The sequence below is a fragment of the Salmo salar genome, chromosome ssa08 (genome assembly GCF_905237065.1).
Source record: "Salmo salar chromosome ssa08, Ssal_v3.1, whole genome shotgun sequence".
NCBI lineage: Eukaryota > Metazoa > Chordata > Actinopteri > Salmoniformes > Salmonidae > Salmo > Salmo salar.
Window position 1 is genome coordinate 15,580,335 of NC_059449.1, and position 21,249 is coordinate 15,601,583.

The window sequence follows — 21,249 nt, forward strand, 5'->3', positions numbered from 1 at the left end:
TAGAGTACCAATAGATTTATAGATTTATTGTTCAAACCTGATTGTACACTTTCCACCTTCCAATATTTAATGGTTTGAGCTTGAATATGATAACTTTCAGGATGAATCAAACCACTCTAATTTTGATTTATCAATATATTTAGTGCGTAAAGTCTCTCCAAAACGTTACTTTTTATGATTAATAGGTCCATTCCAAACCACAAAATGTGCCTAAATAATCTACAAGATCTGAGTATTTTTAAATCTACCAGTTGGTGCTGAAGCAACATATATATTTATATGGCTTTCTTTTATTGATCCATATATTCTGAACCCGTCCTCTCAATGTATTCTAGTGAGTCTGTCAACAAAATTCAAATTAAAGGTACACCGTATTGCTTAAGGATTGCTTAAGATAAATGTACTGAAAACCCTATTGAATGAAAGCACCAATAGAAAATATGTTGTCCAGCAAGTGGGAGGCTTTTCAGCGGTTTAATTAAATGTATTCAGCGCGCGCAAGGGAACCACACCTCCTTAATTCTGTGTATTTAGTAATTTGTATTATACTGGTGTGAACTTCAATATATTTTGTAACAAAATACTTTTCTATACCATTTTATGGCCCCCTTTCGCCATGCATTGATATCACAAGTCTGGGGGCACTATGGTGTGAGAAGAGCGTCTGCTAAATTAACTAAATATAAATGTCTATGGAAAAATGGACATATCAGTATTATAATGGCTACGGCCCCAAAACAAGGTTGTCTAGACATGATACAACTTTTGTCAAAATGGACTAATTCGTAGCAGGTTTGGGAAACTTTATGCAACAGGTTAGGATAATTAACTTGCAGGTTGGGAGAATTAGGTTAATCTGTATCCCTTCTAGACATGACTCTAAAACAAGGCCAATAATAATACCCAGTGTGCTTTGTTGGTCATTTAGCATACACTCTTATCCAGAGTGACTTACAGTCAGTGCATTAAGGTAGATAAACATCACAGTCATAGTAAGTAAAACGTTTCTGTAACCGTTACTGAGAATGTTGATGCTGTTCGGGCCAGCTACTTGCAAATATATTTCTGTATTTTAAAATACATGTATTTTAATTAAATAGATTTCAAAATACAAGTATTTTGTAGTTTATGTTGATACATTGATCTTTATGGTATTTTGTAATTGTATTTTGTATTTTTTTGCCCATCCCTGCCTGTACTGTAACAGCTTTACTCCAAGTCGCCACCCACTTTTTACGCACAATAACGCCATAAGTGAAATGTGTGCATCATTTTGATGGTTGTCTGCACCATCTAGTGGTAATCAGCTGTTAAAGTATGTGTGAGGCCTTGGCCACAGTTATATCCTCTTCATGGCGCTTTCCTCAGGACTGACCATCACCGCACCACCAGGGGGCAGGGCTACCGACGTTACGAGTGGAGGTTGTTATTGACCTTTCTCAACGTCTTTCTACATTGATCCTCTCTCCTTGCCGCCTTCTAAAAACGCATTGGAGGGGAATATCCTTCAGAGCTTCTATAGAAAGAGACGTTCCTTCCAGACCAACTGCTCAACAGAGAGACAACAACAAACAACTCTAACCTTGTTTATTTGAATAAATTACATTGAGATATTTTTGTCATTTTTAACATCAAGCATATTGTCTTGTAATCCGATGCAAGGGATGAAACCAAAACAAACAAAGAATCCAAAAACGACAATTGTGTGCAGCACAAATAATCCCTCCCATCACAATTGTTCTATACAATTACTGTATATATATATATATATATACTTTATCACGGTTACAAAAATAAAATACGATACCGTAGATGCGCTACTACACACACACACACGCACCGGTGAAAACAAATCACTGAAAAGCTGTACAGTCCTCATTGAGGGCAAAGATACACACGATAATTGTTTAAAAAAAGATAGAGAAAAGAAAATGAAGGAAATATATATCCTTTAAAAAGACTTGAACGCACAGCCAGTTCCAAGCTGAATCGGCTTATTCTGCCAACAAACGAGACCGTTTCAAATTGTGCTTCCCCTTAAAAAAAATAACGCTATAGATGGGTTTTCGGTTGGTTCAGCTTCAACAATAGTATCATTGCGCTATACTGTATCGGTCCTTTATCAAATAAACATCCAGGAGGATTTCAATGAAGGAAAAATACTGACAGAAAAAATAGAAATGTACACTTCATAGATACAAACCACAGTAGACCAAAGCACCTGTGGCGCATACAACCCCTTCTCCCTTCACAAAACACATACCAACCTCGGCCCAGCCAAACCACACCCACAGTCACACAACAATGATAAACGGGTGAAACACTTATTGCCCTGTCTGTTACACACATACAGTTTCACATTGGATTCGCAGAAGGGAAAACCACTGAGAATGAAGTCCTCAAAATGCTGGAGAAAACCTAGACAAATCCAGAGGCCAGAGTTTGGAGTGTACAGTAGTATCCAATTGCTTTAGTAGACTCTGGCCGTGACCCCACTCTCCCAGGGTGTTTCAGGGAGAGTGGGATATGCAAAAAAACACATTTCCAACTCACACATGCATATTAATACACAGTTGTGCCCACCAAATGATGATGATTATTATTATATACAACAGTCTATGTTGCTTTGGTACCTTATATTGTGTATTGTTACATGTGCGGCCATTCATTCCTGGGATATGACAAGGGAAGGACAATCAACAAGGGATAGGGACTAAGGATCCCATGACCCTTCAGTAAAACAGCCATACAGTATGGACCAGTAAGAGCAACACATACAGTATGAATGGGTTATTTCAGACCTAGACTCCTGACAGAGAGAAGTTGCCTAGATTGCCTGACAACATTTAGACAAAGTGTAAGATACAAAGGGTTAGGGGAATTTGCATCTGGTTATTGATGTTAGTATAATTGAATTAAATATGCCACCGTGTTCACTTTTTATAAAATGTTCCCTTTTCTGATTGAGACAGCATTGCTTGTGTATTGCATTGTCTTCGTAATACAGTATTTGTCTGTGGGCATTGTCAGCTAAAGCTAGTCCTATCGGATTCCATGACTTATAGTCTTCAATACAGCGTTATTTGTCTGACTAAAGGACATTCTGATACAGTGAAAACAACTTCGCCAACGGTTGAAGGAAATAAGGCTAAGTCCGATAAGCGGTAAACTCCTATATTAAATAGCACAATACAGCAACCATTTTTTTCACAAATATTTCCACGTCATTGGTAAAATACACATTGAGAAGATTTTTTAAACATTATTTCATATTATGGAAACCGTTCCAGTTTTTGCTTATACGCCACTTAGAAAACAATTGAACTGCACAATTTAGTCTTTTGTTTCCGTAAATATTCATCGCCAATTTATAACCATTGGCTCAAATACACTAGACGTAATAATGAGACATACCTAAATCACACAGAGGACTTGTGTGATATAGAATGCCAACGAAACAATGTAGATCGCAAACAAACTACACCCTCGGATAGAAAAGCGAGTAGATCTGCCATTGACACCACTCAGCCCTGCTGTAGGCCTACCCTCCTGCATAGGTGGCCAGTTTGGTCTAACTATGGTGTCTTGATTAAATCACACTGAATCCTTACATACCTCACTCTCAGTTTAGGTCTGTATGAAAAGACACATCAAAAGATATCCCCTCCTTAGCGCAGTGATTGAGAGGGTTAAGTTCTTCAGCAACCACCTCTTTGACCAAACCCGCAACCATTACGAGACAAACGTGAAGGGATCCGTCATAAACATAAATCTGTTGTTTAGCATGAAATGGACACGGTCTCTCTAGGAAACAATCCATGCATGCAAACAGAAGGCTACCCTTTTCAAACGGTAATAACATATATTTAGCTTGAACGTACTTAGAAGAAGTAAATCTGATAAGATAAAACACTAAAACATGCCTGACCTACAGTGTCTAACAAAGTGTGAAACGTGACCTAAACGTGATCTAACGGACCAGATAACCGCCCAGAAATAGTAGCCTACAATATGTGACGATGAGGAAATTATGCTAGTCTATAAATTTCCACAAAGTACAGAGAAGGATAGTAACGGCCATTTTGAAAGACACACAGCCAATGTAAACCTAGATGAAGCCAGGAAAGACAAGGATTGAGGAACTGTAGAAGCTCCTGAAGGAGAAAAAACTTGAGGACAAAACCGAGAAACACTTTTTAGAAACAAAAGAAAAAACAACCATAGCATTTTATTGGTTTGATGGTAAATGTCCACGGTGGCATTCATAACGGCATCATTGCTTATTTTCATTTTTTTTTCAAAAGTCTGTTTCGTTAGCACTCGTTGGCGTGACACCATGCTGTTGTTGATCTCGCCACAGCCGATTTCGTCGTCATATCTTCATTGTAGTTAGATCTCCTTTTTAGCGGAGTGAAAGGGTGGGTTTCCGGGAATGTTTGGGGGTGGTGGGAGCTGGGGATGCAGGGATTAGGATTTGTCGCCTGGGAAAACTGCTGCTGCTGATTCGCCGTTGCCGTGGCAACGACTTTAGGGCAGGGGCACCAGGATATCCACGTAGTTGACGGGGAAGAATCCAGAGCTGCCGTGGATCATGCCCTCGTACCAGTTGTCGTCGATCTTGTTGGTGAGAGTGATGATGTCCCCCTCCTTGAAGCCCAGCTCGCCCTCGTTCTCGGGGTCGAAGTCATACAGCGCCCTGCAGGATGGCTGGTCTAGGGGAGCTGGAATGAGAGAGAGTGAGTGAGAGAGAGCGATGGATGGAGAGATGGTGAGAGAAAGAGAAAGAAAGAGGGGGGGGATGGGGAGAGTGTGAAAGAAAGAGAGAAAGAGAGATTGAGCAGTGGACCGATGGAAAGGGATAGATGGAGAGAAGAGAAAGCAGAGTTATAGTGTATGGCTGGAGAGGTGTATGGTATAGACAGAAAGATGGGGGTGAATCCTAACCTTCACAAGGTCAAATCTTCACTTATCCATCGATGTCAATTGGAGTCTGAGCGAAAATTAAGTTAATTCAACTAGGTGAAAATTCGACCAAATAGAAGTTAGGGTTATTCCTATAGTAAACGAAAGATTATCTCTGGAGTAAAGCGCTTACCTGGAGACCTTGCTGAAAGGGGGGATGGAGAGCAGACGGAGGAGGAAGAAAGAGAGGGAGGGGGAGACAAGGCAAAGAAGAGAGAAATACATAAAAATGAATGTGTATTCAGGTGATCGATTGATAGACATATTGAACATATAGTAGTGTTGTCACGATACCAGAATTTTGACATCGATACCAGGTTTAGTACTGTATCACGAAAACTCAATACCATCACAATACTCGATATCAAAATGATACCATGGCAAAAAAAGAAGGCATATTAGCCAAAGCCACAGAATGACACTTGATCCATACAGATAAACTCAGCTACTGCTCAATTGTTGGGCATCTTGAGTTCAATGTCATTACATTCAGACTTTTTAAAGTCAACATTTTTCAGAGACAGCCATGTATCCATTAATGAATCAATTATACAATCAATTTTACTTCGTTTTTTATCAACTATATACATAACATAATGAATATAATTTATTTGAATGGTAAATCTCTATTGATAAACTGGGTAAATCAAGATGTAGCCTATTTCTATTCACAATACAGGCGAATGCTCTTTAACCAGTAATGATGTCGTTCACGAGGCAAAAGAGGCGGGTGGCCTATCGGAGCACAGTCCGTTAGTTCAGTTCATTTTACTGACTCTGATCTTTTCGACTTGTTCAGTCAAAAATGTTGAATCTTTCGACTCATCTAGTTCATTTGAGCACTCAAGTCCACCTACTGTCGAACAATGAACTGAAAACTCGTAAGAGTCATGATTCTACAAGCCTCTCGTTCACATCTCATTCACCATAGGGAGCTGGCAGGACGCCCTACCGGCGAACAATTAACTGAAAACTCCCAGTGCAGGCTAGCAGTGAGTAGGTGGAGCAGGCACGGTGCGCGCTAGAATAAGGGGTCGGCTGCGCTGATAGACGTGCTTGATCCTTGAGAGACATTTGACAAAAGTACCGAAAGTAACAAATGCTTGTATCGAACCGTTTCTCATGTTCTAGTATGGATAAAGTATTGAAGTTTCGGTACATCGTGCAACACTAACAGACAAAAAGACAGAGACAAAGGGAGACAAGGCCAATTAGAGGAGAGAACGACGTAAAAATGTTGGTTTGTGTTGCCGATTGATTGATAAACATATCGAAAAGACAAACGCACAGACAGAAAGGCAGACAGAAAGAAAGACCGGAATACTGACAACAAAAACTTGGAATACAAACAGAGAGAGAGACAGGAGAGAAATCAGGAAACAGACTGGAGCCAGAAAGACAGTCCAAGAAGGAGCGAGAGACAGACCGTTCATATGGACACACAGACAGAGTGATAAAGTAGAGATATTCTGTCGTATCTCTCCAGAATTCACTCTAGGCTCACCTGGAGACCTTGCTGCAAAGAGGAAGAAAGAGAGAGAGAGCAAATGTGGGAGAAAGAGAAGAGGTATTTATGTTTAACTGCAATTGACATAGTTGGATAAATGGATGGATGGGTGGATTATGGCAATGAAGAGATGGCTTGGACAATCACCAAACAGATGGACGGAAACAGACGTACGGACAGACAGAAAGACCGTGATAGAAATAGAGTGATATTATGGTATCTCTCCAGGGTTCACTCTTGGTTTACCTGGAGACCTTGCTGCAAAGTGGAGAGAAATTAAAATGCAAAGGAGGAAGAAGCAAGCCACACAGGTAGAACAAATGCATTTGTGCTTTATAGCATTTGGGAAGTGGATGGATGGAGAGATGGAGCATTGGAGAAATGAAACTATGGAGAGATGACGAGATTGAGAAATGAAGAGATATGAAGATAAGATGATTAGCCAGCCAGCCAGCCAGCATAGATGAACAGACAGATGACTTATCTCACCTGGAGACCTTGTTGCTGGATGGAATAACAGAAAGGAAAAGAGAAGAAAGAGTAGACAGGTATATATTTTCATTTGCCTGATAAGTGGATGAATGTAGAGATGGGGAGATAGATAGACGATGGGAAGACACAGACAGAGAGACAGAAATAGACATAAGGAAAAGAGAGAGAAGAGAGAGACATTGATAGTGATGGAGAGAGAGAGGGATGAATTGTATTTGTATTTATTATGGATCCCCCATTAGATCCCCCATTAGTTCCTGCCAAGGCAGCAGCTACTATTCCTGGGGTGCAGCAGCTACTCTTCCTGAGGTCCAGCAACATAAGACAGTTACATACAATTTAAAATACTACATAACATTACACTTCATAACACCTAGTGATGTAGAGAGAGATGTCTGGTTTCATGGTAGGAGTGGAGAATCTCACCTGGGGACCTTGATCCTTGGATGGCTCCATTGTGGTTTTCACTAGAGAGGTCCAAGGACTGACGCGGCTTAGGTATGAACTCTTTCTTGGGCTTGTTGGAGGAATCCCTTATCCTATGGATAATACATTGCAGAAACAAGCCCATATAGTGAAGAGGGTACTGATCCCAATCTCCCATCCCCCCGCATCACTCGTTCAAAGAATTAATAGAATCTAGTCATTCTATTTCTGCGGCATACCTAAGGGTTGGGGTCAAGGGTTATTAGGATCAATTCCATCTCACTTCTGGCGAATTCAGAGAATTCAGGAAAGGAATAATCAGGCGGTATCAATTCTTGATCCGAAGACGATTGGCATGGTATAGTATTGCCCCCGTACTCTACTAGGGTTGTGAAAATTCCAGAAACATTCCCAACATTCCCAGGTTTTTCTCCAACCAGGATTTCAAAATAATAAACCTGTGAACTTCAGGTAAATTTCAGTAATTTCGCAAAAATACTCCGTACCTCCAGCCGGTACTGACCGGTCATGGAGACAGACACACAGATTATAATGATATATAATGATATATATATTATTATAAATACTGACCGGTCCTCCATCTTGGACTGCAGCTGGGTGAGGATCTCAGCACACTGCCGATGGTACTCCACCTGGGCTTGGACTAGTGCGGCTAGCTGGCTCACCTGTTCAATCTGCTGACGCAAACACAAAAGGCCCAACGGGACGACTGTTACATATGGGCGGCGTGGCCCAAGTCCCACAGTATACATCCGGACTCACTGGTCTGGCTAACATACAGAAATTACAGTATGATACTGCAAGGTCAACACAGAACACATCCGCCTTACTGTGTGACGACCCTCCCACTCGGTCTGCCGAATTCTCTCTCTTTGCTCTTGTTTTCCTTACTAGGATGTCGGTGGGCTCCGGTGTGTCCTGGGGATAAATACACCTTTCCCCCATTCATTGGGGGGACTCTCTCCATGCAGACACACTGTTGGTTGTGGCATTTATGTGGCTGTTTTGTTTGTTTGCTTTGGCACCTTTCAACACCCTTCATTATCACATCTATACACGCAACCACTTACCGTATATTCCGGACTATAAGCCGCAACTTTTTCCCAGGCTGTGAACCTCGCGGCTTAAACAATGACGCGGCTAATATATGGATTTTTCCCGCTTTCAATTTTTTTCTCTCCAAAAAAACACATTCTGTGACGTGCTCAGTTTTTTGGCGACATGAAGCTTTCATTAGACCAATGAAATTGCCGAACGGGTTAAGGTCAAACAACTTTTTTGTTTACTGTTTAGATTAAATCGAGCGCTCTCAAACTTCCCATCATTCTGATTACGGTAGTCATTTTGTCACCCTCATCATGGCAAAGACACGGAGAAATGCATATGATGCAGCTTTCAAGTTGAAGGCGATTGATCTGCCTGTTGGAAAAGGAAATAGAGCTGCTGCACGGGAGCTTGGTCTTAATGAGTCGATGATAAGACGTTGGAAACAGCAGCGTGAGGTATTGACTCAGTGCAAAAAGACAACTAAAGCTTACTGCACATTTTTTTTGTTTTGTTACAAGCCGTGTTTCGGTAAAGCCTATTTATTTTTGTTACAAGCCGTGTTTCGGTAAAGCCTATTTATTTTTGTTACAAGCCGTGTTTCGGTAAAGCCTATTTATTTTTGTTACAAGCTGTGTTTCGTTAAAGCCTGCGTAAAGTTCATTTGTTTCAATGTACCGGTAGGCACCTGCGGCTTATAGACATGTGCGGCTTATTTATGTTCTAAATAAAAAAAAAAAATTTATTCAGTGGGTGCGGCTTATATTCAGGTGCGCTTAATAGTCCGGAAATTACGGTACTTACACTACTGACTACACACACCATTCTTACTTGTTTAGTTTACTTTAGTTAATCAACATATTTTTGCTATTCCTTGATCTCCATGTTGTCTCCCTTTTTGTTACGGGCTACGAGCCGGTTCGTGACAACTGGCTAACGTACAGATACTTTGATATGACAACACAAGGTCAAGAAAGACTGGATGGATCGATAGATGGGTGGAGGAGCCATTATAGAATGTAGAGCTCAACTGTTATTACAATTATTTATTTATCTATAGAAGTACTGTTAATCTGATATCTGAGGCTCTAGGTTCCCTGACACTGCCTTGATGAGAACCTCCAGTCCATACAACACAACGTTACATGCAGACAATACACAGTGAGTCAAAGTCAGCCTGTGATGGTCTTCCACTGACAGAAGTAGAACAAGAGCTTTGAATCACGACCCCCTCCGTTGCCGTGGTTGCAGCTGGCCAGAGGGGGAAGTGACTTGGACTAGAGACAGGGAGGGAGAGAAGAGGACAGAGACTAGAGAATAGACAGACACAGTTTGCTGAGAAAAAATTAAACTATTGAACGTCAAACGTGTACATTTGATCAGTGATGGACAGAAGACGCAATATAAAGACATGGCGACTACTATTACCGCTGCTACTTACTACTATTACCGCTGCTACTTACTACTATTACCGCTGCTACTGCTTCTGCTGCTACGCCAACTACTACTGCTGCTTACTACTCCTACCTACTACTCCTACCTGCTGCTTACTACTACTCCTACCTGCTGCTTACCACTACTATCTACCACCACCTGCTTACTACTACTGCTACTACGCCAACTACTACTGCTGCTTACTACCTACTACTGCAAACTACTACTGCTTACTACTACTAGGAATATAGATATTTAGTCCTTAGACCCACAGGTAAACAGTGTACTTGCATTTACTAACTAGATCACCACTTCACACTGAACCTACAGTACAGGAGGAGAAACATGGTGCTCATGTGTCAATGGTGGGTCATCACACACACACACACACACACACACACACACACACACACACACACACACACACACACACACACACACACACACGAAGTAGGAGTAACGGTAGAAACATATTCCTTACATCACTCTCCAACAGGTTGAACATGCTGAGCTCAGCGATCTCCTTGGTATCGTCAAACTTCTCCAGAGCCTGTTTGATCTCGTCGTCCGTCACCTTGCCCTGACGCTTCTTCTTGTAGTCGAAGTCCAGACGGCGGCCTTCCAGTTTCTTCAGGTGATGCTGCGAGGAGAGGAAGGAAGGAAGGAAGGAAGGAAGGAAGGAAGGAAGAGTGACAGGTTAGACAGGGATCAAATGGTTAACCAAATGGTTAGACAACTTCATCCTTTTCACACTAGCATGCCAACCCAAACTGTACTGTGCTGGTCCAGCTCAGCTTGGCCCAGTTCTGCTCAGGGCTGTGTCCTGAAACAACCCCTGACCTCAGATTGGACAGGCATATGCCAGCAACATGACCGGAGCTCCCGGCCACATAATCTGAAGGTGGTGCCTTCACCAATGCTTACCCGTATCAGACACCTTCAGGCATATGATTATTCAGAGTTAATTATAAACTTTTAGTATGCCAGAGTTGATTTTCCCTCTGCCCTTAGGACGAAAAGTCTAAATGAAGCTCTCCGAGCATCTAAACTTTATCAGATGAGTATTGATTCCGTGGTCTGGCAGGGAGACGGATGTAATTGCATTGGGCAACTCCAACGAGAGAGTAGAGTAAACATGCTGCCTCTCCCTCCAGGGCAGTAAACATTGACTGAGCATTAGGAGTTATCCCACTGATGTCAATGTCTAGATGAAGTGATTGTTACTCCACTTATTTATGTGCATATAAAGATGCAATGTTGGCATTACCGTTACATTTTTTTTATGAACATTTTCCTGGTCTGCTTTCGACGTGACTAGGATTTGAGTTGTATGTTGTAATGTATGCAATGACTTCCAATGTGTCTCATTAATGACATAGAAAATTGACGGTACACCGGTCTAGCTCGCCGTGCTGTTATGACGGTGGTGTGTCTAGCTCGCCGTGCTGTTATTATGGGGTTGTGTCTAGCTTGCCATGTTGTTATTGCGGGGTTGTGTCTAGCTTGCCATGTTGTTATTGTGGGGTTGTGTCTAGCTTGCCATGTTGTTATTGTGGGGTTGTGTCTAGCTTGCCATGTTGTTATTGTGGGGTTGTGTCTAGCTTGCCATGTTGTTATTACGGGTTGTGTCTAGCTTGCCATGTTGTTATTGTGGGGTTGTGTCTAGCTTGCCATGTTGTTATTGTGGGGTTGTGTCTAGCTTGCCATGTTGTTATTGTGGGGTTGTGTCTAGCTTGCCATGTTGTTATTGTGGGGTTGTGTCTAGCTTGCCATGTTGTTATTGTGGGGTTGTGTCTAGCTTGCCATGTTGTTATTGTGGGGTTGTGTCTAGCTTGCCATGTTGTTATTGTGGGGTTGTGTCTAGCTTGCCATGTTGTTATTGTGGGGTTGTGTCTAGCTTGCCATGTTGTTATTGTGGGGTTGTGTCTAGCTTGCCATGTTGTTATTGTGGGGTTGTGTCTAGCTTGCCATGTTGTTATTGTGGGGTTGTGTCTAGCTTGCCATGTTGTTATTGTGGGGTTGTGTCTAGCTTGCCATGTTGTTATTGTGGGGTTGTGTCTAGCTTGCCATGTTGTTATTGTGGGGTTGTGTCTAGCTTGCCATGTTGTTATTGCGGGGTTGTGTCTAGCTTGCCATGTTGTTATTGTGGGGTTGTGTCTAGCTTGCCATGTTGTTATTGTGGGGTTGTGTCTAGCTTGCCATGTTGTTATTGTGGGGTTGTGTCTAGCTTGCCATGTTGTTATTGTGGGGTTGTGTCTAGCTTGCCATGTTGTTATTGTGGGGTTGTGTCTAGCTTGCCATGTTGTTATTGTGGGGTTGTGTCTAGCTTGCCATGTTGTTATTGTGGGGTTGTGTCTAGCTTGCCATGTTGTTATTGTGGGGTTGTGTCTAGCTTGCCATGTTGTTATTGTGGGGTTGTGTCTAGCTTGCCATGTTGTTATTGTGGGGTTGTGTCTAGCTTGCCATGTTGTTATTGCGGGGTTGTGTCTAGCTTGCCATGTTGTTATTGCGGGGTTGTGTCTAGCTTGCCATGTTGTTATTGTGGGGTTGTGTCTAGCTTGCCATGTTGTTATTATGGGGTTGTGTCTAGCTTGCCATGTTGTTATTGTGGGGTTGTGTATAGCTTGCCATGTTGTTATTGTGGGGTTGTGTCTAGCTTGCCATGTTGTTATTGTGGGGTTGTGTCTAGCTTGCCATGTTGTTATTGTGGGGTTGTGTATAGCTCGCCGTGTTGTTATTGTGGGGTTGTGTCTAGCTTGCCATGTTGTTATTGTGGGGTTGTGTCTAGCTTGCCATGTGGTTATTGTGGGGTTGTGTATAGCTTGCCATGTTGTTATTGTGGGGTTGTGTATAGCTTGCCATGTTGTTATTGTGGGGGTGTGTCTAGCTCGCCGTGCTGTTATTGTGGGGTTGTGTATAGCTTGCCATGTTGTTATTGTGGGGTTGTGTCTAGCTTGCCATGTTGTTATTGTGGGGTTGTGTCTAGCTTGCCATGTTGTTATTATGGGGTTGTGTATAGCTTGCCATGTTGTTATTACGGGTTGTGTCTAGCTTGCCATGTTGTTATTATGGGGTTGTGTCTAGCTTGCCATGTTGTTATTGTGGGGTTGTGTCTAGCTTGCCATGTTGTTATTGTGGGGTTGTGTATAGCTTGCCATGTTGTTATTACGGGGTTGTGTCTAGCTTGCCATGTTGTTATTGTGGGGTTGTGTCTAGCTTGCCATGTTGTTATTGTGGGGTTGTGTCTAGCTTGCCATGTTGTTATTGTGGGGTTGTGTCTAGCTTGCCATGTTGTTATTGTGGGGTTGTGTCTAGCTTGCCATGTTGTTATTGTGGGGTTGTGTCTAGCTTGCCATGTTGTTATTGTGGGGTTGTGTCTAGCTTGCCATGTTGTTATTACGGGTTGTGTCTAGCTTGCCATGTTGTTATTGTGGGGTTGTGTCTAGCTTGCCATGTGGTTATTGTGGGGTTGTGTCTAGCTTGCCATGTTGTTATTGTGGGGTTGTGTCTAGCTTGCCATGTTGTTATTGTGGGGTTGTGTCTAGCTTGCCATGTGGTTATTGTGGGGTTGTGTCTAGCTTGCCATGTTGTTATTACGGGTTGTGTCTAGCTTGCCATGTTGTTATTGTGGGGTTGTGTCTAGCTTGCCATGTTGTTATTGTGGGGTTGTGTCTAGCTTGCCATGTTGTTATTACGGGTTGTGTCTAGCTTGCCATGTTGTTATTACGGGTTGTGTCTAGCTTGCCATGTTGTTATTACGGGTTGTGTCTAGCTCGCCATGTTGTTATTATGGGGTTGTGTCTAGCTCGCCGTGCTGTTATTATGGGGTTGTGTCTAGCTCGCCGTGTTGTTATTATGGGGTTGTGTCTAGCTCGCCGTGCTGTTATGACGGTGGTGTGTCTAGCTCGCCGTGCTGTTATGACGGTGGTGTGTCTAGCTCGCCGTGCTGTTATGACGGTGGTGTGTCTAGCTCGCCGTGCTGTTATGACGGTGGTGTGTCTAGCTCGCCGTGCTGTTATTATGGGGTTGTGTCTAGCTCGCCGTGCTGTTATTATGGGGTTGTGTCTAGCTCGCCGTGTTGTTATGACGGTGGTGTGTCTAGCTCGCCGTGCTGTTATTGTGGGGTTGTGTCTAGCTTGCCATGTTGTTATTGTGGGGTTGTGTCTAGCTTGCCGTGTTGTTATTATGGGGTTGTGTCTAGCTTGCCATGTTGTTATGACGGTGGTGTGTCTAGCTCGCCGTGCTGTTATGACGGTGGTGTGTCTAGCTCGCCGTACTGTTATTGTGGTGTGTCTAGCTCGCCGTACTGTTATTGTGGTGGTGTGTCTAGCTCGCCGTACTGTTATTATGGGGTTGTGTCTAGCTTGCCGTGTTGTTATTATGGGGTTGTGTCTAGCTCGCCGTGCTGTTATGACGGTGGTGTGTCTAGCTCGCCGTACTGTTATTGTGGTGTGTCTAGCTCGCCGTACTGTTATTGTGGTGGTGTGTCTAGCTCGCCGTACTGTTATTGTGGGGTTGTGTCTAGCTCGCCATGTTGTTATTGTGGGGTTGTGTCTAGCTTGCCATGTTGTTATTGTGGGGTTGTGTCTAGCTTGCCATGTTGTTATTGTGGGGTTGTGTCTAGCTTGCCATGTTGTTATTGTGGGGTTGTGTCTAGCTCGCCATGTTGTTATTGTGGGGTTGTGTCTAGCTTGCCATGTTGTTATTGTGGGGTTGTGTCTAGCTTGCCATGTTGTTATTGTGGGGTTGTGTCTAGCTTGCCATGTTGTTATTGTGGGGTTGTGTATAGCTTGCCATGTTGTTATTGTGGGGTTGTGTCTAGCTTGCCATGTTGTTATTGTGGGGTTGTGTCTAGCTTGCCATGTTGTTATTGTGGGGTTGTGTCTAGCTTGCCATGTTGTTATTGTGGGGTTGTGTCTAGCTTGCCATGTTGTTATTGTGGGGTTGTGTCTAGCTTGCCATGTTGTTATTACGGGTTGTGTCTAGCTTGCCATGTTGTTATTACGGGTTGTGTCTAGCTTGCCATGTTGTTATTGTGGGGTTGTGTCTAGCTTGCCATGTTGTTATTGTGGGGTTGTGTCTAGCTTGCCATGTTGTTATTGTGGGGTTGTGTCTAGCTTGCCGTGTTGTTATTACGGGTTGTGTCTAGCTTGCCATGTTGTTATTGTGGGGTTGTGTCTAGCTTGCCATGTTGTTATTACGGGTTGTGTCTAGCTTGCCATGTTGTTATTATGGGGTTGTGTCTAGCTTGCCATGTTGTTATTGTGGGGTTGTGTCTAGCTTGCCATGTTGTTATTGCGGGGTTGTGTCTAGCTTGCCATGTTGTTATTACGGGGTTGTGTCTAGCTTGCCATGTTGTTATTACGGGGTTGTGTATAGCTCGCCATGTTGTTATTACGGGGTTGTGTCTAGCTTGCCATGTTGTTATTACGGGTTGTGTCTAGCTCGCCATGTTGTTATTGTGGGGTTGTGTCTAGCTTGCCATGTTGTTATTATGGGGTTGTGTCTAGCTTGCCATGTTGTTATTGTGGGGTTGTGTCTAGCTTGCCATGTTGTTATTATGGGGTTGTGTCTAGCTTGCCATGTTGTTATTACGGGTTGTGTCTAGCTCGCCGTGCTGTTATTATGGGGTTGTGTATAGCTCGCCGTGCTGTTATGACGGTGGTGTGTCTAGCTCGCCGTACTGTTATTGTGGTGTGTCTAGCTCGCCGTACTGTTATTGTGGTGGTGTGTCTAGCTCGCCGTACTGTTATTATGGGGTTGTGTCTAGCTTGCCGTGTTGTTATTATGGGGTTGTGTCTAGCTCGCCGTGCTGTTATGACGGTGGTGTGTCTAGCTCGCCGTACTGTTATTGTGGTGTGTCTAGCTCGCCGTACTGTTATTGTGGTGGTGTGTCTAGCTCGCCGTACTGTTATTATGGGGTTGTGTCTAGCTTGCCGTGTTGTTATTGTGGGGTTGTGTCTAGCTTGCCATGTTGTTATTGTGGGGTTGTGTCTAGCTTGCCATGTTGTTATTGTGGGGTTGTGTCTAGCTTGCCATGTTGTTATTATGGGGTTGTGTCTAGCTTGCCATGTTGTTATTGTGGGGTTGTGTCTAGCTTGCCATGTTGTTATTACGGGTTGTGTCTAGCTTGCCATGTTGTTATTGTGGGGTTGTGTCTAGCTTGCCATGTTGTTATTGTGGGGTTGTGTCTAGCTTGCCATGTTGTTATTGTGGGGTTGTGTCTAGCTTGCCATGTTGTTATTGTGGGGTTGTGTCTAGCTTGCCATGTTGTTATTATGGGGTTGTGTCTAGCTTGCCATGTTGTTATTGTGGGGTTGTGTCTAGCTTGCCATGTTGTTATTGTGGGGTTGTGTCTAGCTTGCCATGTTGTTATTGTGGGGTTGTGTCTAGCTTGCCATGTTGTTATTGCGGGGTTGTGTCTAGCTTGCCATGTTGTTATTGTGGGGTTGTGTCTAGCTTGCCATGTTGTTATTGCGGGGTTGTGTCTAGCTTGCCATGTTGTTATTGTGGGGTTGTGTCTAGCTTGCCATGTTGTTATTACGGGTTGTGTCTAGCTTGCCATGTTGTTATTGTGGGGTTGTGTCTAGCTTGCCATGTTGTTATTACGGGTTGTGTATAGCTTGCCATGTTGTTATTACGGGGTTGTGTCTAGCTTGCCATGTTGTTATTACGGGTTGTGTCTAGCTTGCCATGTTGTTATTGCGGGGTTGTGTCTAGCTTGCCATGTTGTTATTACGGGTTGTGTCTAGCTTGCCATGTTGTTATTACGGGTTGTGTATAGCTTGCCATGTTGTTATTACGGGGTTGTGTCTAGCTTGCCATGTTGTTATTACGGGTTGTGTATAGCTCGCCATGTTGTTATTACGGGTTGTGTCTAGCTCGCCGTGCTGTTATTATGGGGTTGTGTATAGCTTGCCATGTGGTTATTGTGGGGTTGTGTCTAGCTTGCCATGTTGTTATTGTGGGGTTGTGTATAGCTTGCCATGTTGTTATTGTGGGGTTGTGTCTAGCTTGCCATGTTGTTATTGTGGGGTTGTGTCTAGCTTGCCATGTTGTTATTATGGGGTTGTGTCTAGCTTGCCATGTTGTTATTGTGGGGTTGTGTCTAGCTTGCCATGTTGTTATTACGGGTTGTGTCTAGCTCGCCATGTTGTTATTATGGGGTTGTGTCTAGCTTGCCATGTTGTTATTGTGGGGTTGTGTCTAGCTTGCCATGTTGTTATTGTGGGGTTGTGTCTAGCTTGCCATGTTGTTATTACGGGGTGTGTCTAGCTTGCCATGTGCGTTATTGTGGGGTTGTGTCTAGCTTGCCATGTTGTTATTGCGGGGTTGTGTCTAGCTTGCCATGTTGTTATTGTGGGGTTGTGTCTAGCTTGCCATGTTGTTATTGTGGGGTTGTGTCTAGCTTGCCATGTTGTTATTGTGGGGTTGTGTCTAGCTTGCCGTGTTGTTATTACGGGTTGTGTCTAGCTTGCCATGTTGTTATTGTGGGGTTGTGTCTAGCTTGCCATGTTGTTATTGTGGGGTTGTGTCTAGCTTGCCATGTTGTTATTACGGGGTTGTGTATAGCTTGCCATGTTGTTATTATGGGGTTGTGTCTAGCTTGCCATGTTGTTATTACGGGTTGTGTCTAGCTTGCCATGTTGTTATTGTGGGGTTGTGTCTAGCTTGCCGTGTTGTTATTACGGGTTGTGTATAGCTTGCCATGTTGTTATTGTGGGGTTGTGTCTAGCTTGCCATGTTGTTATTGTGGGGTTGTGTCTAGCTTGCCATGTTGTTATTGTGGGGTTGTGTCTAGCTTGCCATGTTGTTATTATGGGGTTGTGTCTAGCTTGCCGTGTTGTTATTACGGGTTGTGTATAGCTTGCCATGTTGTTATTGTGGGGTTGTGTCTAGCTTGCCATGTTGTTATTATGGGGTTGTGTATAGCTTGCCATGTTGTTATTGTGGGGTTGTGTCTAGCTCGCCATGTTATTACGGGTTGTGTCTAGCTCGCCATGTTGTTATTATGGGGTTGTGTATAGCTCGCCGTGTTGTTATTGTGGGGTTGTGTCTAGCTTGCCATGTTGTTATTATGGGGTTGTGTCTAGCTTGCCATGTTGTTATTATGGGGTTGTGTCTAGCTCGCCGTGCTGTTATTGTGGGGTTGTGTCTAGCTTGCCATGTTGTTATTGTGGGGTTGTGTCTAGCTTGCCGTGTTGTTATTGTGGGGTTGTGTCTAGCTTGCCATGTTGTTATTACGGGTTGTGTCTAGCTTGCCATGTTGTTATTGTGGGGTTGTGTCTAGCTTGCCATGTTGTTATTGTGGGGTTGTGTCTAGCTTGCCATGTTGTTATTACGGGGTTGTGTCTAGCTTGCCATGTTGTTATTGCGGGGTTGTGTCTAGCTTGCCATGTTGTTATTGTGGGGTTGTGTCTAGCTTGCCATGTTGTTATTGCGGGGTTGTGTCTAGCTTGCCATGTTGTTATTACGGGTTGTGTCTAGCTTGCCATGTTGTTATTGTGGGGTTGTGTCTAGCTTGCCATGTTGTTATTACGGGTTGTGTCTAGCTTGCCATGTTGTTATTGTGGGGTTGTGTCTAGCTTGCCATGTTGTTATTGTGGGGTTGTGTCTAGCTTGCCATGTTGTTATTACGGGTTGTGTCTAGCTTGCCATGTTGTTATTGTGGGGTTGTGTCTAGCTTGCCATGTTGTTATTATGGGGTTGTGTCTAGCTTGCCATGTTGTTATTACGGGGTTGTGTCTAGCTTGCCATGTTGTTATTATGGGGTTGTGTCTAGCTTGCCATGTTGTTATTACGGGTTGTGTCTAGCTTGCCATGTTGTTATTGTGTTGTCTGTTTTGCAGTTTTGTTATTATGTCTGTCTTGTGATGTCATGCGAGTGCACTGTTCTTGTTATCCTTGTATTTTGTATGTAGGGCTTTTTTTATGCAGTACTCACTCAAAAAAGAGACCTGGGTCCAGGGGTGAAAGTAGATTTAATTTCTTACCGGTACTAGACATCTATCTATACTACAAAAATGACGTTGTCTGTTGTCTGATCCATCTAATCGGCCTATGGGAAGGGGAGACACAAATACAACCTGAAGGAGGAAATGTTTGTCCAAAAACAAACAAAAGTGGTACTGAATTTTGATAGCTAAAAGACAGATGAGTATTTTCATTGTCATCTCTTTACAGCAATAGCCATTTGCTTTCCAAACAGTTTTTCTGCAATTGGATTTTTAAATATTGCGATATGTCTGGCTGGGTCTCTCTTCTTCTCACTGATAGTCGCAACTCAACAATCATCTATTTGGTATTTGCCCAAATTACAGGCCCTTCGACTGTGGGCTATGCGATTTCAAACAATACATTTTTTTTTTTAAAGAAGCTACTTCAAATGTACTTTAGGGAAAGCTTCCCGTAGCCTTATGGATACGCCGCATATGCCTTCTAATTGTGGCATAAACACAACCAGTCATGTTTCCATCTGATTGTCAAACAATCACTTAACCAAGGCGCTCCTGTAGCCTACCCACGCACATTCGTCCACTCAGGAAGTTATTTCAGCATCCAAACCCCAACAGTGCACTGTGCACCCACAAGTTGATGAATTGAAAGAGACATCTGTTACAAAACCACTTATGTGTATTGTAATGACATTCTGCCATTGTCATTAGGTCTACGCTTGTAGCCTGAATTGATTAATCCACTGTTGTCCACGCGCGCCTCGGTCTCGGCCACTCATCTCCGCCTTGACAAAATGTAAGTGTTCTCCTCAAACCACAAAGCAGTATGGAGCGTATACCACCCGGTTTCCAGTCAATTCGTGGCTGACATGCAGTAATGTTAACTAGTGGTGTAGCAGCCTATAGTTTTTGGGCATGTTGTATTACCGGACGGCCTTACTTCCCCCCCTGTCTGGGTCTCAATGTTGCATAAAATATAAAATAAAATGAATAAATCCAGTCTCACCGCGATCTCCTTGAGGTCTTTGTCGTGGAGGGTCTGCAGCGGGTCCAGGAAGTTCTGCTTGACCTCCATGTCTAGAGCGTCCTTCACCTCGCCCAGCTCACGCATGGACTCCCCAGCATCGATCAGAGCCAGGCCTGGAACACACAGGGGCATAATATAACAACATGTACTCCTCCATCTCCTTCAGAAAAGTTGGAGTTTGCACATCAATGTTGTTATGAGTGCTAAGCTAGCCCGCTCCATTATGTGTTTGGTCTTATGAGTCGGCAAGACCGCAAAAACAAATCTGGGGCAGGCGTCCCGTGTGGCTCAGTTGGTAGAGCATGGTGTTTGCAACGCCAGGGTTGTGGGTTCGATTCCCACGGGGGACCAGTACGGAATTTTTTAAATGAAATGTATGCATTCACTACTGTAAGTCGCTCTGGATAAGAGCATCTGCTAAATGACAAAAACATTTTTTTTTTTTAAATGCTAGCAATCAGCCTCATTACAAATAGACAATGGCGGTGATCGAAATCGGTCTTGCCTACTACTAACTAAAACTACATACTGGGTACTAATAGTACTACATGCTATTTAGAACATACTGTTTAGTAGAAAGGTATGCAGTAAGCAACAATTATCATTTCAACATACTACTCATCCATACTGAGAAGGCATCATCAAATGCGCAATCGCGTTTGTTCCCCGTCATTCGTACATTTTTGTAGAGCGAGTCCCCTATTCTGAGCTGTTGTCAAACATGTTCAAACACGTGCAAAAAGATCATTCTCTCCAATAGTGTGCAGCGAATTCTACTTGATGAAAAGACTAAATGAGTATAACATCCTGGCATTTAAACCATACAACATTTTAGAAATGTCACATCCGATAAAACGTTATATTTTCGTATACCCAAAAGCCTTCTATTTAGAAGGCAAGTACGGGTATTCTGACACGGCCATAGTGACTTACCAAAGTTGGACTCTTCCCCGAGCTCCCTGCCAAACTTCTGCATGGACTCTCCCAGGACGGTCTCGGTCTGGATGTAACCCAGACCCTTCTCCTGGCCACGCATCTTAGACATGGAGTTGATCATGGTCATCTTGGCTCTGGAGGCTGAACACGCAAACAATTCATTCATTCATGAATCACTCAATTAAATCAATCAAACTTGCCGTACAAGTTTACTTTTTTAAACATGTGCTTGATTATGGTGTATTGTCATGTGTATAATTTATTAAATTAAATTAAAATCTATAAAAAGGGTTGACCAAAACACTGTGCATTTATTTTCAGCAGGGTTAAATGTAGTGCACTATATAGGGGATAGGGTGCCATCTGAGACCAGACATGGTATGCATCTCTCACCTGGGTTGGGCTGCAGATACTCAGTGGTCTTGGTCATAATGTCCATCACCGCC

At 43.2% G+C, this 21,249-nt stretch overlaps 1 protein-coding gene across 8 annotated transcripts in view; it reads right to left on the minus strand.

Moving 5' to 3' along the window:
• Positions 1 to 1,572: 1,572 nt before the first annotated feature.
• Positions 1,573 to 21,249, minus strand: part of LOC106610268 (endophilin-A1) — a 59,684-nt gene continuing 40,007 nt past the window's right edge. The window contains exons 3-12 of one of the 8 annotated variants that reach the window (XM_045722838.1): positions 21,197 to 21,249; positions 20,801 to 20,944; positions 19,847 to 19,980; positions 10,368 to 10,526; positions 7,979 to 8,082; positions 7,388 to 7,500; positions 6,959 to 6,973; positions 6,716 to 6,727; positions 6,467 to 6,478; positions 1,573 to 4,721 (exon numbers count right to left, since the gene is read on the minus strand). The exon at positions 21,197 to 21,249 is cut by the window's right edge and continues 20 nt beyond it. In XM_045722838.1, the coding sequence (XP_045578794.1) occupies positions 4,528 to 4,721; positions 6,467 to 6,478; positions 6,716 to 6,727; positions 6,959 to 6,973; positions 7,388 to 7,500; positions 7,979 to 8,082; positions 10,368 to 10,526; positions 19,847 to 19,980; positions 20,801 to 20,944; positions 21,197 to 21,249 (940 nt within the window). In that variant the 3' untranslated portion in view covers positions 1,573 to 4,527. Of the gene's footprint in view, positions 4,722 to 6,466; positions 6,479 to 6,715; positions 6,728 to 6,958; positions 6,974 to 7,387; positions 7,501 to 7,978; positions 8,086 to 10,367; positions 10,527 to 19,846; positions 19,981 to 20,800; positions 20,945 to 21,196 lie in introns of all 8 variants that reach the window. The other 7 variants (XM_045722837.1, XM_045722840.1, XM_045722839.1 and 4 more) reach the window with 7 other exon arrangements.